The sequence below is a fragment of the Athene cunicularia genome (genome assembly GCF_003259725.1).
Source record: "Athene cunicularia isolate RWA chromosome 7 unlocalized genomic scaffold, athCun1 chr7_part1, whole genome shotgun sequence".
Taxonomy (NCBI): domain Eukaryota; kingdom Metazoa; phylum Chordata; class Aves; order Strigiformes; family Strigidae; genus Athene; species Athene cunicularia.
In genome coordinates, this window is record NW_020799107.1 from 15,350,155 (window position 1) to 15,367,238 (window position 17,084).

Below are 17,084 nucleotides of genomic sequence, written 5' to 3' on the forward strand. Positions count from 1 at the left end.
AACCCCTACATTTTTCTTTTGAGCCTTTTTCACCTCTGGAAGCTGCATGGTATGTATCCTTAATAGTGCTATTAAACTCTTGGGGGGGGTGTCCTTATCAGACTATATTTTGAACAGGCAAGATGTGTGAATAAAATGAGGTCATTGGTCTATTCTGGCATAAGGCAAATTATTATTAATGATCAATAGTAGGATCTGAGTGTTTTAGGGAGGAAAAAAACGTGTCTTAACTTCAGTCTCCAAAATGTATCTGCATTTTAGAACAGATGTGCAACACTAAATGTCCTGTATTTTGCCAAATATTTCCTTGGACACAGAGGAAATATCTGTTAAGCATCTGTCAAATGCCTGTCTATTTGGGGAACTTTGGATGTTGATACTTATAACTTAGTTTACACCCCGTGCCATTCAGAGTTCCATAGAGTGTGAGGGAGTGCTGTCTGTAACTTCGCATCGGGTACTGCCACCTACTGATCGAAAATCAAAGTGTACCTTTTACTTTATATACTTTCTAGTAGTACGTTCTAAAATCCTTAATGTTAAAAATTAAAGACTAGTTACTGAATATAAATTCCTCTTGTATAAAATGAGCTAGAAAATATTTTGAGACTACTACTTATTATGCTATTTTCTGGAAATTCTCACTTGTCTATGTGTTTATAAATGCAACAAGAAGCTGTCACCACACAACCAAACAAGAGTAGGCCCTTGTTTCCTTACCTTGTTACCCAGATGATCATTTACAATGCTCTTGAGGACTTAAGTTTATCAAATAAACAGACTATCATGCAGCAAAGTGATTAACGCTTTTTTAAACTGTTCACGCGCAAGCACTGTTGAGTTCTGTAGGAAAAATTAATGATGAGGTTTTTTTCTTCCTTTCCCCACCCCCCAAAGGCTTTGGGAGTTTCCAGTCAAAATGACCGATCAACAATAAAGAAAAAAATTAAGGATATTAGAAAAACACAAGAAAAACTGGAAAAGCAGAAGGAAAAAGTTCAAAAGAAGGAGAGAGAAGTTCGCAAGACTGGCAGAGTGGTAGCCACTCTTGAATCAAGCTGCTAAAGTGACCCTGTTTTGTTGTAGCGCAGACTTGCTTCATCCTGAGGAAGTTCAACAGATTTGTATATAATTGTACAATTGAGGGAGGAGGGAAAGTGCAACAGTTTAACATGGTAGGTGGTTTTTTACTTTTTAATTATGGTCCCTCCCAATTACAACCCAATAAAAAGAAATAATGTTTTCACTATTTTTATTCCTAGTTGACTCTGCCTGTACTAATAGACAATAATTTAACTTTCTGCCTTAAGTGATATTTGTGCTTTTAAGACCTCATATGCCCTTTTCATTGAAATTGATTTTGTGAAAAGTAGAATGCAGTATTAAAAATCATTCCAATATTAGTCAACCAGCATTTGATAGAGTTGAATCTGATAGAGGGACAATAGAAAAATCCTGCCAACAAATTCAGTCTGTGACAGTCTGTTTATCTGTTGCCACTAAAGATGTATAGTAAAAATTAAGTTTAAGAAAACAGTAATGTCAAATTAATTTAAACAGAAAGCATGTATTTCAAATTTATGGATTATTTTGTTTAAATTCTTGTATTTCTGGGTTTTTCATTCAAAGTTCACTGTAGTAGCACATTGTTTTGGAATTCTGTGTTGCAATTTACTGAGAGAATAACAAGAAATATTAAGTGGTTTTCACGAACTACATATACTAAGCATAATAAGAAGTTTTCTGTACACTACCCATATGGTATTGGGACAAGGTTTAAACCTATAAATAAGATCTTTTTTAACCTATTTTTCCTAAAATGATACATAGTTTTATAGATTTATGCTATGAATAAGATCAATTTGCAATACATGTATTTCTCTTTTCTACCTGCTACAAGATTTTTGTGGACCAAATTTATATATTTGCTAATTTTAAACTATACTGGTTTTCAAACTTAAAATACTGAGGGAAAATTGTAGGAAAAATTACCACTGAAGCACTGGGTTTCTGCATTGTATTTGAATGTTCGATTGTAGACTACAGATTATTTCTCTTTCTTTAAAGGAGGATTTGATTCTCAGAATAGTTTTGAACATTGATTGGTGTTTTGTATATTTACATACTATTTTCTAGAGATTCTGCAACAGTACTTCCTTTAATTAGATTATTCCAGAGACATAGACTAGTTCAAATATGAATTTCAGCATAGAATGCACTAGAACAAAACTTACATAACTCACTCACGTGGACCAAGTTCTCCTTTAAATCTATGAACTGTTTTTCATTTTAATTAAATGAAAGAATTTCACTGTTGCTGTTTCATAGTTGGTTTTCTTTGTATAAATGTTATCACAAATTTCAGCAAAAGAACTATGTGGAAATGCTTCTGCACTCTATGCATTTCCAAAATAAACAAAATCTGAAATCTTTGTAAGAATTACTTTTAAAAAGATGTTCCATTTTCACTTTTGTGCATTAAGAAACAATTCTCTGGTCAAGATTTAACCTATTTACTTTGTTTCCAGTATCTTTGAGTTTGTACTCCAAACTTACAGTCCTTGAGCCAGAAAGGAATGCTGCCTTACTGATAAGAGAAGGGAATTAGAAGTACAGAATGATCAAATGCTTAGGATCACACATGTTAATTGAACTGTGGTTTAATTCAGTCGAGGAAGCTTATTTATTGGTTAAGTGCTTTCAGCTAGAACAGAGAATACTGATACAACTATGTATAACCTTTTTCCTTTAAGCTTATGAAACTGAACATTGCACGCTGTGAAGAGTGTGTTTCTCAGGAAGGAGACTAGTGGAAATAATGGTTTCAAAGACTTGCCTGTGTGCAGAGCTGTTGTAGCTAAATGGGGGCTACAGCTGGATGGTAAACTGACCTGGCACCTGAGCATAAGAACATTGATTATCACAGACCACAGCATTTAACATCTGTCAGATGCTAAACAAGAAGGCTGGCTCTATGGAACTAGCTTAGTACCATGCCACAAAATCACCAACTGAAAATTTAATTTTTAAAATAGTTTTAATGAGTAATTGTAGTGATTCTTTCAAAAAATAAAGTTAAAACAAACAAGATTAATTTTACAGTACAAGACTGAGCTCATTTGCATACAAAACTATTAATCTCAGCATTTTGATAGCTAGTATACTGATTTTCTACAGTGATTCACTTCAGCTTAACCAGTGTGCTAGCAATGATTACAGTAATGAAACACAAAAGTTATCAAAGATCAAACTTGTAAGTAGGATTAAATGTAGTAAACCAAAATATTTACTACGTTTGTGTTTTTACTACAGTCGTTCAGGGTGGCAGGTGAGGAGACACACAAAATTACACAGCAAGTTGTTCTAATAATCAGAATTCAATCAGTAGCTAGCTGAGAGCATGAAAGGTTTTTATTTCAATAATACCATATGAAATACTTTAATAAACTTTCTAGAAAACAGACTGTGTAGTTCTCAGATGTTACTAATATCAGTTCAATTAAGTTAAACATTTAAAACTTGGCATAAAATCTAGAATGTTCGGCTTCAGAGTTGAGTTTTTAAAATCCCATGTTGTAACTTCCAGCTTTAGGTTAGTAAAAGCAATAGCTGCAAGCATTCCCTCTTAACTTTTGTACAAGCCACTTTACAGTACGTGGAAATTCTTGCATACATCCTCCTTCAGGGTTGAAGAAGAGAACACCTATAGATTCTCCTCACTTGTAGCCATGCAGATTCAAAGGTAGGCCTCCCTCAGAGTGTCACTCGTAACTGTGTATATAGCCCATTCTGTAAATCACTCCTGTTACATTAGCTTGACCAGGGTGTAAAACCTTTTTTTTTTTTTTTTTTTTTCAGAACTAGGCTAGGGAGGTAGCAGGTGATAATCTTTAATCTGACTCAGCTATAACTAGAACAGTATGACTTGAATTTCTAATACCAGCTATTCCCTTCACTTGTGGTGTCTCGCCTTCTGCTCTGTCCAGAGCTAGTAAACTAGCACAGTTCTTTCTGAGGGATTCTGCATGCCTGTGCAGAACAAAAGTCACAGCATTACATGCAATGAATTAACTGATAAAAAGGATTAGTTCTTGGTATCTTGAACATTTCAGGAGTGATGAAGTTAAGGAATGACAGGGATCAAGGTGCAACATAAATATGTATGATTTGAACAAAGTAGGCACAATAGTCATTAAAAGAAGTTGAATCTTTTATTAAAAGGACTTTGTACCTGAAATGTAATACTCATTCCACTCCCTGTCTTTCCCAGTATGTTTTGACAGTTTGCCTTGGACAGATGAAACCCATTCTGCTTACCTTATTTATGTTATAGTGTGACTTCCACTTACTGCATAAACAAGGCCAGAAACACACCACAAACAAAAAAGTCTTTTCAAAAACTGAATTCCACTTTTTTGTAAATACAAATTATCTTCTCAGGAGTATTGTCAAAGTAATAGAGATGGCCCTATTAAGGACAATTTTTTAAAATCTGTTTATTAAAGTAGTTTCCATGTACAACTGTAACCTGACATACCCGAGTCTGAGATCTTACCAGGGCTAGAACATTGATACTCCATTTTGGTATTACCTACACAAATACGAGCAAATGCAAACCAGCATACCTTTGCTGTACACAAGCCAACACTATCTGCTAATTCACAAGGATCATCTCAAGATAAGTTTTTCACATGTATTAAATATTCACATTACAACCAAAGAAATATGACTGATACCACATACCTGAGATACATTATACCAGTGGTAACAGCTAGAACTGATTTTTTTTTAATTTTTTTTTTTTTTAATCCCTACAGACTTAAGTGTGATTTCTACAGCTGCAAAAAACCTTGATGTAGGCAACGTATATCTTAACTTTGCAAAAGTAGGCTTCAGCATGCTTAAGATAAAAGAATAGGGAGTGTTGTACAGGTGCAAAGGTATAGCAGTGAGTTTTCCATTGATCGATAATATTGTATAATGGAAGAATGCTCCAGTGAGCTTTGTCAACAGTTCTATTAAAAAAATTTTGTAAGTATATAAGTTAATACTTTTCTCACCAGATGTGGTATAGATTGCATTAGTCCCAGTAAAACCTGAAATCACTGCTCCTTTGACTTAGCTACTGAAAGTGGAACAAACTAAGTGTGGCGTTCTCGCTTAAAATTTAAAAGTATGTACAATTTTGGGGTTTTTCTTGGGTTTCATGTTTGCTGAGGTTTTTTTTTTAATTCCAGAAAAGAGTAATTATATTAAATCTTCTGTTACTCCAGTTAAAATTACTTTCACACATCAAATATGGCTCAGCATCTTGGTGTGAATCAGGTCTTTTAAATTCCCTTTACAGACATACCTACTACTTACAAACAAGTTGAAGAAAAAAGCTATATACTGCGAAAAGTGGTCATGTCCTTTGGCTCACTGCTTGGCACACACCAATCATCTGCTTCGTGGTTTGCTTTATAATGTTTCCAAGCTGCTTTATTATATACAGGGAGTCGTTCAATTGATTCTGTTGATAAGGCCTGTAAGTAGAGAAGACTGTAGCTGGTCATTCCTTTTTAATCGTAGTCACAGTAACACAACAAGGAGTTCCATTATCAGGTAGATTAGAGATGCTGATAAAATGAAGTGTTACATCATACCTTTATGTAAATAACTGCATCTGTACCATAGCCTTCTAAGGAATACAGTTTCAGATCTCCTTGGAAGTACTGCGCATACAGACGTGATATGGGTAAGCCATAACCAAATCCAGCCTGATCCAGGAGAAAAAGTGTATTTTCGGTAACTGTATCTAACATCAGTGGTGTTTAACTCAATAGGTAAATAGACAACTAAGCATCATGGTTGACTGTAAGAGAAGGCGTTCAAATATTAACTATTATGCCCCCCAGAAATGGAAGAATGCATGAGTGATTGTGATTATGAGAAAACTGTTCTACCCCTTCGTCAGACAGCGCTGCTAGCAAACACCTTGTATTAGCTTCTTCAAAAAGAGATGCACTATTAGAGAAAACTGTACTGAGTCTGTCTTATGCCTCACAGAGCTGCTAATCTGAAGTCAGATACATTTCATCATCAGTATATATAAAAAAAAGTTGAAGAAGCAGTGACTTATGAATTTGTAGCTTATATTAAAATTCTATCAAGCCCTGTCAGCAGTAGCAGGACATAGCCCTGAAGTGTTAAGTATATTTTTTTTATATACTGAATTTTAATCTCCCAATGAACACACACACTTTTCTGTAAAGATCTAGTGTTTAATGAGTAGCACGATCATCTAGATGCAGAACACTATATACATTTTAAAAACCCATTTTGAATGATGCAGTGTGAAAGAATAAATTCAGGAAAGCTGTTCAGAGCTTCTCACTGAGAGCTAAGGCTTTATTTCTTGCGCATCTATTAAGTTCACATGAGACCAAAGTAGATTCTTCGTATGTCCTGTCACATCTGCATATCTTCATCCTTGCCAGGGGATGGTACAACTGACTACACAGTACAAATGAAACTATGGATTTGATCCAAAATTGTTGCTATAATTATTTTTCCTTTCATTCAGGGGCTGCAAGAAGAATGCAGAGTCCTGTCCTTACTGCAGTACATCTAGCATAGCTAAGCTTTATATTTCGTAGAGAAAAACAATCTTGAACAAGTTTAAAGAATTTTTTTGTATTTTAGGATTTTATGCAATCTTCCAGTTATTTTCAGGAAAATATTTGAATTAAGCTATAATATTCAAATGGTGTTACTCATCTATAAAATCAGTATTTCATAGCTTTGGCTAAATGGTTTCTTTTGTGACAACATATCTAAGATGACAAAGTATAAAAGATGTGCATACCAAAGGTGTAGCTCGTGATGTCTCAACACGTGGACGTGGTGCTGTTGAATACATGTAGTTGAATAGTCTGTCAATTTTCCTCATAGGAACACCTCCACCGCGATCACTCATCTGGTACAAGAAGGAACACGTAGCATTATGTCCCTGAATACATTTTTATAGAAGACAGCTTCTCTCAAACAATAATCCAGAGAAAGTTCAAGTAAAACATAATATAAAGTTGTCCCTATTAAATTATGGGTTTTCTTAAATTCTCATCTTTCAGCTACAGCAATGCCCAGAGAGATGAATCCTTCCCCTTCATCTCTTATCCAAACCATTAAATAAAATACTGCCGTAAGAAGCACTCATCATCTTTTGGAAGCAAGGAAATTCTACTTGAATTGTGCATTGCTTTTATCTTGTTCATAATTTTGTTTGAATTCATTATCTATACCTTTTAGCAATGCCAGTTTCTGTGTATTTTTATCTTTATTCCTCAGAAATACTGTTAGTTAAATACAATCTATTAAAACCTATTATTGAAGAAGTAAGTCAGAAGAGTTGTTTTACTACAGTTTAGTTATACCTATGAAAAACTCAGTGCTTGCAGCTGGTCTTTGAAATCCAACATGGATGTTGTACAGAAAAGAAATTAGTCTGCAAACTGTACTTCAAGGAGGTTTGATTTGCATGAAATACACAATGTTTATTTCCCTTTTTTCAGTTGTTTCACACTTGTATAGCTCTTTCATTGTCACATACAAAATGCTGATATTACAACTGTATAAAGACGCTGCTTCATTTTTAGTCATGGTTGCTTATAAACTAGGCAAGACATGAGCATGACAAAAGCATAGAATTCTACTGCAGAGCCTTCAGTGTGACTGCATAATGAATTTCCTCCTGATGCAGTATGGAAATTCCATAATGGTCTTGTTAGTTACATACTTCATCATCACATACAATCTACTGCTAGAACTAGATCACCAGCTAAAGTTGGTAATATGCTGCCTATGACAGAGAAAAAAACTTAATCAAAATAACCTTCAAAATAATAAAAAAGTGGGTACCTTCACAGTTAAATCCTCATTTCCCAATGTGATGTGTACGTGAATTGGAGGATAAATGCATCGATCAGCATTATGTTCCATGGTGGCTCTCATTGCATTCTGCAATTTTCAAGTACAACTTAAATCCTGTTCCTAACACTTTGTATATTATCTTAAAATATCAATTTCAGAAAGTTATTTTTATAACATATTTCAGAATCAGGACAAATATGTATGGTTTTAGAATAGTTTTTTAAAAATATTTCTTGTTTATTCAGTATCAGTATTTATATAGCTTAGTAGAATACTCAGACTTCAAATATTTTTTTTAGAACATCTGAAATCTGGTATTTTAATGTAGTTTTATTTGCCTTTATAATGCATAGTATGTGCAAAAGATCAATAAAAGTCTAGGATTGAACTGCTCGAGGAAAGCTCTATAGGACCTGTTATATATTATATCAAATTTGAAGATGTCCCCAAAATTATGTATCTTATTCTCACTTGTTTTAATAATTCATGTCTTTATACATTTTAAGATTTTTTTGACAAAGCTGTCTACTCGGGTGTCGGATGCATTCAGTGGCTAGGCAAAGGAGATACACCTTCCAAAGCTGTTCATTGTCTATGCAGTTACTGTTTGTCTAATACAATTTAGGTATCTTCCTGCAGTCAAAGCGAGAGGTTTGCATTTGCAAAAACTCACTATCTACAACTGGTTCTAAAAGTCAAGCAAGGATACATCTTTAGTGAGACTGTAAAACAATTGTGTAAGGGTAAATGCACAGACCTTGAAAAGTTCAAAAACCATGTGATAGAGATGTGAGGGCACGTACACCACTTGCATGGGCTGTCCTGGTGATTTAGCTGGAGAAAAGAGAGTCTAAATAATTAAATAGCAAACTAAGCATCTTTTATTCATTCCCATAGTAATTCAGAATGTATGTTTGTATCAGTGAGAGAATTTACAAGAGAAGAAAAATTTGAACAGAAATCTTTTGAGAAGTTATGTTAATCAAAAGTCATACTCAAGAATTTCAAATGTGCTTGCTGCTTTAATCTTAAAACCCACTGTGGCTTCACTGATTAGGGCGTATAATAGTTGTTTTCTAATACCTGTGAGGAGGTTATCATGAAGATTCAGTCAGGCTCTTCAGGTGGCAAGAAAACAAGAAACAGTGAGTGTAAGATGAAGTAACAGAGGTTCAGAATGGGTAAACAGAAAAACTTTTTCACCATGACAGTTAAACATTGAAACAGGTTGCCCTGGGATGTTATGCAGTCATCATCCTTGGAGGATCTGTAAGACTAAATGGATAAAACCCTGAGCAACCTGGTCTGACTGCATTGCTATCCCTGCTTTGAGCAAGAGGTCAGGCTAAAAACTTCCTGAGGTCCCTCCCAACCTGAATTATCTTATGATCCTATAATGCACCAAATAGTAACTACAGCACAGCCTGTTCTTGGCTTCGTTTAGAAATTAGCTGACTTCTAACCACAAACCTTAACAAGAATTATACAGATAATTCTGTCTATAAAACTGGTATAGTTTTCAAACTTTTTTTAGAGAATAAATTCTAGAAAATATATCATGGGAGCACATTCATTGTATCAAAAATTAAGGAAAGGTTGCTCAGAAAATTCTGGTAGCTCTTAAGTTCTTTCAGTTAAACAAATCAGTGATTTCTCACCAGACTCTGTTAGTGCCCAGTGTTTTATGAACATAAATGTTGAAGATTAGTGATGTCAAAAGATCTAGAACAAATTAAAGCAAAAATAAAAGAGGGAGGAGAAAAAGAACAAACACCCACACTTTGAAATATGTCAGGTTCCTGTCCTCAAGTTAATCGCTTCCCTTCATGCCTTTACCCCCAGATCCCATGCCTAAGGTTTAAATAATGGTCTCAGTTGTCAGCAAGGAATGTGCATTTGGCCTGGATCAGGTGTAACTCACCTTCACAATTCACTGAGCAAAAGGTCACTACTTTTATAAAAACAGAACTGTTTGTTCTGGCTTCTGGAGCACATACACCATTAAACGACCCCTCAGTACAGAGAATTAGGTAGCATGACTGACAGTTTCCTACAACTGTTTTTAGTATGCTCCAGAAATGGAAAGACGTAAACCCTTTAACCTAGATACAGAATGACAGGTTTTGTACAGTAGGAAGAAAAGATCTGGAACATGTAGTCAAGGCCACACTTTCTTTGCCTTTAGCTTCATAGGCCAAGTTACTGTGGTTGCACTTTGGCTTCTGCAGTTACTTGTAGAAGCAATTTTTATTTCTTGTTTTTGTAGGTCTGTCTGAACTTGGCATTTAGTATCTTGAAAAGTACTATAGTGAGAAGTGTCAGAAAGGCTCTTTAGCATTCAGCAGGACTAGGAGGATAATAGCTGACCTCTGAGTTCATAGCAACACAGTTGTAAACTGCTTTTTTCAAGTCACAGCCAAAGGGTTGAAGTTTTGCCAGGACTTGTAGTTGTAATTAGATATAGTACACTCAAGAACATGATAGCTAAATAAGCAAGATAAATTAGAATGGAATGTTTAGTATAAATCTTAAGTGTCACAGAAAATGCAGAGTGAGATGGAACAGTATAGGGTGATGACATACAAGAAAACTTAGGGAGGGAAGGAGGCTGCTAAAATCTGTTCTATCAACAGCTGTAGTGTCAAAAACTTGTACTGATTTCAGTTTTCTAATTAAAGGGAAAAATAGGGAAGGGTTTCTGCCAGATCTAAAAAAACCAACCCAGAACTGTTTATGACAGTAGATACAGAGAACACATTAACTGTATGAAAAGCATGAGAATGTTTCACCACCAGCTACTTTAGAAGCCATCGCTATGTTCAAGAGTGCCTCATCGCATATTCACTTACCATTCAACTCTTCAAGGATGAGTTCTGGAGAGCTCATGTAATATAAATCACAAAGTCTCTTAGCATTTTCATAGCCATCTATAACAAAACCACAGAAAGTTACATTTCCCCCTCCGCTTTCTTTTTTTGCCTTTACAGTTTGCCAAAAAGAAAAACAAAATTTGAAAACACTTGGGAGAGTGTCAGGGAGATTTAGTATGCTCTGACAAAAACTGGGTTTATAGGAAAAAGTGACACTTTCCAGGTAGGAAAGAGGAGTATACAAATATCTAGATGTGTATTGGCTCTCATGTAAGTTTTCAGGATTCTTGTTCTTATCTGCTGTATTTACCTCTAATGACTTCAAGAACATTGCAGCTAGGATCAATGCTTCCAATGTGTTTCGGATGAGCTGGATTAATTTTCCCACCAAACAGTAAAGCTGCCAAAAAAGAAAATATTATTTAATACCTCATTTTATAATTTTAGTTTGTGTCTTCAGTTTTGCTAGAGAGAATTTTATAGGCAATCTGTAATTCCAATTAAGAATTGTATTAAGACTGAGTTTATAAACAGCAAGGCAAATAGTGTACTCCTTAGAAGCATGAAAGTACATTTGAAGCACTTAAAAATGAAAGGAAAATATACTGATATAGTGCAGGTATTATTTCCCCTCCTTTCAACAATGGCACTTACAGTGTTGATTAAGGAGCATTCTAATTGAAATGCGACTCATGTAGAAACGGTCTAAAAAATACTGCACATTCTGTGAGGTCACTGGATCAATGCCAAAGCTCTCCTTGTACTCTATTACTCCTTGAGCCATTGTAGGAATTACATCATTGTGTCGATTGCGGATTTTTATCACAGTATCTGTAAAGCTAAAATTAATACATTGTTAGTATTTCACTTTAATACTCTGGCAAACAGATTATCTGCCTACAAAAACAAAGACCACTATGTACAGAAGTATGACAGGTGTGCCTACAGCAGTAAGAAAACAGGTCAGTCTTTACAGTGTATTTCACATGACTACCATTGAACAATCAGTAGTCAACCATTATTGATTATTTATAAAATTATTGTTTATTTATTATCTTGATTACTGCCAAGAAAAAGAGAAAACTCTGCCAACCATTTTCATGCAGTTCATCCCATGCCTGTCAAATGGCAGTTATGGTCAATCAAACTGACTCTACAGGTGAAAAGTTCCATATGTAAGTTCCAACCTTGTGAGTAAGGAACTGGTAAACATTTGGTCAAGTTTAACATATTCATAGTTTCAGCGTAACAAAAAAAGCCCTGACCAGAATGTTGCAGCATAAAAGTGCTTTGTTTCACATTTTAATATACCCTCTTTTTAGGGACAGGGGGTGACATTACTGCAATTCTTATGTAAAGACTGGAGATAGCTGTAATTTTTCTTAAGATATCGTTTTCTTGCCTGTCCTAGTACATAATGCTAACATATGTGACAGCAAATCCTTACCTGTGAATAGCCCCTGAATCTTCTGAGCTTTTGTCCTTAAAGTCAAGGATCTCCTGAAGACTTTGGACATACCTTTAAACAAAAGAAACATGACAAAGACCAGTTCTAACATGCTTCCTCAGATCCCTTTAGTTAACAATTTATGGTCTTCAAAGTTGCTGCCTGTTTCCAAATCAATGTATTTAATATATCCCATTGACCTATGCTCTGTGAATTTTGTTAGGTCCTTTTGAATCCATTCATGATGTTTTCTTCCAAAATTTCCAGAGCACTGAATTCCACGATTTAATTAGAATTCATAAAACATCTTCCTTGTGTTTTAAACCCAGTAGGTGATCATTTATTTGCAACCCCAGCGAGTTCCTGTTATTAGAAAATCTTCCCAGCTTGTTCATGATTTAAGTATTTCTGCCATCTCTTCCTTAGATGCGTATTTTCCAAGCTGAAGAATTTGATTTGGTTTCTCCTCACGTAGAAATTGTTCCAACCCTCTGATTATCCCTCTTGGTCTTTTCTGTTCAGGATGGAGTGACTAGAACTGCATGCAATTTAGAGGAATAATGGGCTAACACAGTGGTACAATTATATTCCTCCCCATTTGTTACTTAGTTCCTAACACTATTTGCCTTCTTGCCCATCAACTGACATATTCAAAAGAATATCCCCAGTAACATCAAAATTTCATTTTTCAAGCAAGCATACAGGGAGGGGAGGTTCCTCTCTGTGCTCTACTTTGCATTTGTCCAAGTGGAATTCATTTTCCATTTGATCAATGTCATTTATTATAATAAAAATTTAAGCATTCATGTTTCATTAAGAGCCTTCAACTTCATTGATAGCTCTTTTTATATTCAGTCATCTAATCAATCCCACTTACTCACTAGATTTTCTGTTCTCTTAACTTTAAAAGCCTTCCCAGATCGCCATGTGCCTTTAGCAGTTGCCAAGCAATCTCTTTGTTTTGCTTTTATCTTACAAAAATTCATGCTTATTTGTAAGTTCCTTACTTGAAAGCAACTTTTATTTTTCAGAGGATGTCTTTTTATTTTAATAGCCTCATATTCTTTGTGCTGGTTTACATGTTTTAGTTTTGGGAGCTGCTTCTTTCTTTGTATTTTCTACACCATTACTCTCAACCTGCAATAACCTGTCTTTTAAATGGTTTCTACTATCTTTTGCAAGCATTTTATGCCTGCTTCTGTTGGTTTCTTCAACTAGCTTCCTCATTTTAGGTAAATCCCCTATTAAACATTGTTCTGGTGTACTTTTGTTTTTACTGAACTCTCATCCATGACTATCTGCAATACTTAATGACTTTTAATTTCTTTGTGGGTTCTCCAATTGCTCCTAAAGGTTTTTTTCCGATTTAGTTTCTGATTTAGGTCATATTGGCATTTTTACACAGTCTAAATAAGTGATGTTCATGTAACAAGCACATGAAATATCCTTTTTGTAGAAGAGAATGATTTCCCCCAACTTGTATATATGCAGGAGGTCATCCATAAAGGTATGAAATGACACTGTTCTTACCAACTCTGCACCAGCTGAACTGAAGGTGTTCTTAGGAGGTTGTCTGGAAGCAGACTTATTTCCTTCATTATGTTTGCCAATCTCACAGGCAACTCTTGTCGCAGAAACATAAATGAAGTCTTTTCACAAGCATTTTCAGATCCTAAGACCAAAATAAATATATGACATCAAAATAAAGTCAGTACTTATGGTAGAGAACTACAGACTCTTACCTTCTGCGTAGTATGTCTGTGGTTTGGTTTTAAAGTTGACTCAGCCAGTCTGGTAAGCCAATGCTTCTTTCATGGCAGCAGCCCATTTATATTTCAAAATGTAAACTCATATTGAAACCTACCAGCCCTGCTGCAGTAACCATAATCTTCAATATAGAAAGAGTAACTAGTGCAATAGTTGCAGAGCCATACTGTTAAACTTTAAATATCACTTCTATCCATGTAAATTGTTAATTTTACTTGCGGCAAACATTGACTGTAACCAGCACTGATCAAAGACTATGTCATTCTGAGCCTGCCAGAAGGGTAAATGAAACCAGCACTAGAAACTATTAATGGGAAGGATGCTCGAGAAGGTATCATGGTCCCATACACCCTCCCTGCCTGATCGCTGATCTTGCTGAATTATCATAACTCATACTGGAACACTTCCAGAAAATTAATATTTCTCTCATTTGCAGCTAGATCTGTTGCAGTTTAAATTCACTGTCCTACAGGAACAGAAGACAGATGAGTGAATTCACATGAATGCCGAGAGAAACGGAAGTAGGACAGCTACTGTGCTTAGTCATTACGATAGTAGTTTTCCCATAAATTTACTTTTAAAATTTTTTACATTTTTAAAAGCTTAAGGCTAAATTAATGCACCTGTTAACTGACCTGTCCTTTTATAAGGACAGATGTCATCTGTGTGGGTGGCAATTAAATGTGCTTAAGATCAGGACCTGAATTTACTCCCACAATGCTTATTTTACTAAGGGAGAAAGGAGGGTGTATAGTGGGGAAGATGCTAAGAAATGCTGTACTTTATTCTCAGCCAGACTTCTTTCTGGACTTCGAGAATATCATGTAAACAGCTTTTGAACTTACTAACCTGTTCATCTGCTGCAGTGAAGTACATACCTCAGGCTTGGTGTTTCACAACAGGTAACTCCTATAACTTAACTCTGGTGTTTCTGCTCAGTTCACTCCTTCCATTTGGCAAGGGGGATTCAGGGAAGAAGATTAAAGAAAGGGATATAGAAAAAAGGAAGCTGGGAGTGTCTTCAAGAGGAAAAATCCTCAGCAAATTGAAATGGAGTAGTTTAATGCGTCCACACCCAGATATATCATAAAGTACACCGATGACAGAATGTCGCTTAACTTAATAATAAAGTGAATAGCTTACAAGAAATTTCTCCCCAGTGACACCAGTATTATGCATTGTCTACATATGACCTCTGCCCAGAAATCTTTCATTCTTCTCCCTAGTCAGATTACATTTCAGGCATGACTTACCGGCCTTTCCCTTTTCTCAGGTAAAATTCCATGAACAAGTCAGATTGAAGGTATCAGAATGTAAAGATAATCTTCAAATGCCTCATATACTCAGCAAATGAAATTCCAGAAAGTAATTTTGTATCTGGAAACCATATCTTTGCAATCCTGGCTCAAATACAGGAGACAGCGTAGGGTAAGCAAGACTTCAGTGAATGGGCAGATGACTTTGTTTCCCCTGTGCAGCTATGGTCTACCTAGGCAAACAATGGGTAAGACTCCTACAGAAAATACCGTGTGCTTACAGCCCAAGATATGACTGATGTATGTGATCCAGACCTAAATTTGCTTACGGAATATTTCTTTTGTTAGATTGAAACCTGGAGGAACTATAAGCAGACTTTTTTTTTTTTTTAAAGTTAACATTACCAGATTTTCCGATTTCCTCTTTGACTGCTCTCGTTAGCAAAAGGAGCCAAAAGAAGTCCCCGGTAAAAACACCATCACATTGTAACCGGCTACAAAATGTCTTACAGACAAGTACAGTCTCACTGTTGCTCTCTTTTTTTTGGCCTCTTACTAGTTTTTACTATCTGTTATTAAATCCCTAAACAAAAGAGAAAAAAATAAATTTCCAGATTATCTTTACCTGATGTTCAGGTACTAATAGCAAAAGAGTAGCCTAACTTTCAACATGAGGAAATACTGTGCCTTGAACATAACCACTGATTTTAAAGTAAGCATTATTTTATCAGCATGTTAGTGGTAAAATAATACAGGTCAAAGTGAACTCTGAATTGCAAGATTCTTTCCTTAAAAGTATAGTAGCGATAGTATATATTCTGGTGGGGTTCCTGTACAAAACTGGAGTTTTAAATATTGGATATATTTTATTGCAATGTATGAAACACTGAATAAATGGATGAAGTGACAATAGATAGTTAAGACAAACTTTTCTTCTCAAGTCTTCCTACTTATACAAAGTCTGAGATTCTAGGATTAGTTCTCAGTTATGTTTTACTTACAAAAACATAAAAAGCAATACAACTATTAAGTAGTTAAATATTTATATACAACATTTATGTAAACATTTATCACATGAGTGCCTTGTGTATAAAAACAGACTGAATTATAGTTAAGGCTCCATCCTCAGGCTTTGAAAAGGTTTTTGAGTGTGACTTACAAGACCTTTCTCCGTGTAGTCTTTGCTTTGATGCAGAACAGAACTATTCATGTGATCCTTTCTGTTTCCAAGCAGTCAAACCTGGGAGAACTACAAATGGTTTTAGTGCAGAGTATAAGACTGAGTATCCTGTTACCGATTTACTCATTGTCAGCGTTAGATTCCTAGTCCTCCAGGACAGCTCTTGGCATTTGCATCCTGCTCCTTCTCTCACACATCTAAAACAACATTCGGGTAAGGTGTTTTTGTAGGGCACTGACGTGACTGAGAAGTGATGATTGTTTCAGCTGTCGGCACCAGCTGAGGTTAAACGTTTCTCCTGTGTGCTATACCTTAAAAGGCTGCATGCTGCTAGCTTGCAAAAGCTTAACAAATCTCACCTGAGTCACTGCTCTAACAATTACCATTTGTCCTAACTGCCCCCACTCTCTCCTCGGCGCTGCAGGTTTTGCAGAAAACAACAAACTACTTTTGTGATGCCAAAAACTCCAGCTGAATGTCGACCTTTCCTCGTCTCCGGAGAAGGAGCCAACTGGGCTCCCTTCTGGAAGGAAGCAGAGTCTTTTTCTGCCAAAAAGGCCCGTATTAAGAAGTGATAAGCAACAGCAGGAGCACGCGGCAGCACTAACACGAGCTGCAGGGGAAGGCGGCGGGGGGGGCAGCTTGTGGCGGCG

General features: G+C 35.7%; 2 protein-coding genes across 8 annotated transcripts in view; one reads left to right on the forward strand and one right to left on the reverse strand.

The window, feature by feature from the left end:
- Positions 1–4,786, forward strand: part of LOC113482063 (neurabin-1-like) — a 44,745-nt gene extending 39,959 nt beyond the window's left edge. For 4 of the 5 annotated variants that reach the window (XM_026852380.1, XM_026852382.1, XM_026852381.1 and 1 more), the window contains one exon: positions 898–1,519. In XM_026852380.1, coding sequence (XP_026708181.1) covers positions 898–1,065 — 168 coding nt within the window. In that variant the 3' untranslated portion in view covers positions 1,066–1,519. Of the gene's footprint in view, positions 1–897 lie in introns of all 5 variants that reach the window. The other variant, XM_026852379.1, reaches the window with a different exon arrangement.
- A 548-nt stretch (positions 4,787–5,334) lies between these two features.
- PDK1 (pyruvate dehydrogenase kinase 1) lies at positions 5,335–17,040 on the reverse strand. Of its 3 annotated transcripts, none has more exons than XM_026852390.1 (11): positions 16,547–17,040; positions 13,759–13,900; positions 12,229–12,300; positions 11,436–11,620; positions 11,092–11,181; positions 10,761–10,838; positions 8,669–8,745; positions 7,900–7,998; positions 6,848–6,958; positions 5,646–5,759; positions 5,335–5,525 (listed from the first exon to the last, which is right to left on the reverse strand). In XM_026852390.1, exons 2-11 carry the CDS (start codon positions 13,866–13,868, stop codon positions 5,385–5,387), a joined length of 1,077 nt encoding a protein of 358 aa, XP_026708191.1. In that variant the 5' UTR covers positions 13,869–13,900; positions 16,547–17,040; the 3' UTR covers positions 5,335–5,384. The 3 variants fall into 3 exon arrangements, with proteins under 3 accessions (XP_026708191.1, XP_026708190.1, XP_026708192.1); XM_026852389.1 differs by lacking the exon at positions 16,547–17,040 and adding an exon at positions 15,162–15,354; XM_026852391.1 differs by lacking the exons at positions 5,646–5,759; positions 16,547–17,040 and adding an exon at positions 15,162–15,365.
- Between the last annotated feature and the right edge of the window lie 44 nt (positions 17,041–17,084).

Bases quoted from the DNA above. Each gene is read 5' to 3' on its own strand.
- PDK1 (XM_026852389.1), bottom strand. The intron at 7,999-8,668 runs GTCTGTGCATTT...TGAAAATTGCAG, and splicing joins TGGTTTTTGAACTTTTCAAG to AATGCAATGAGAGCCACCAT. The intron at 5,526-5,645 runs GTATGATGTAAC...CTCTACTTACAG, and splicing joins ATGCAGTTATTTACATAAAG to GCCTTATCAACAGAATCAAT.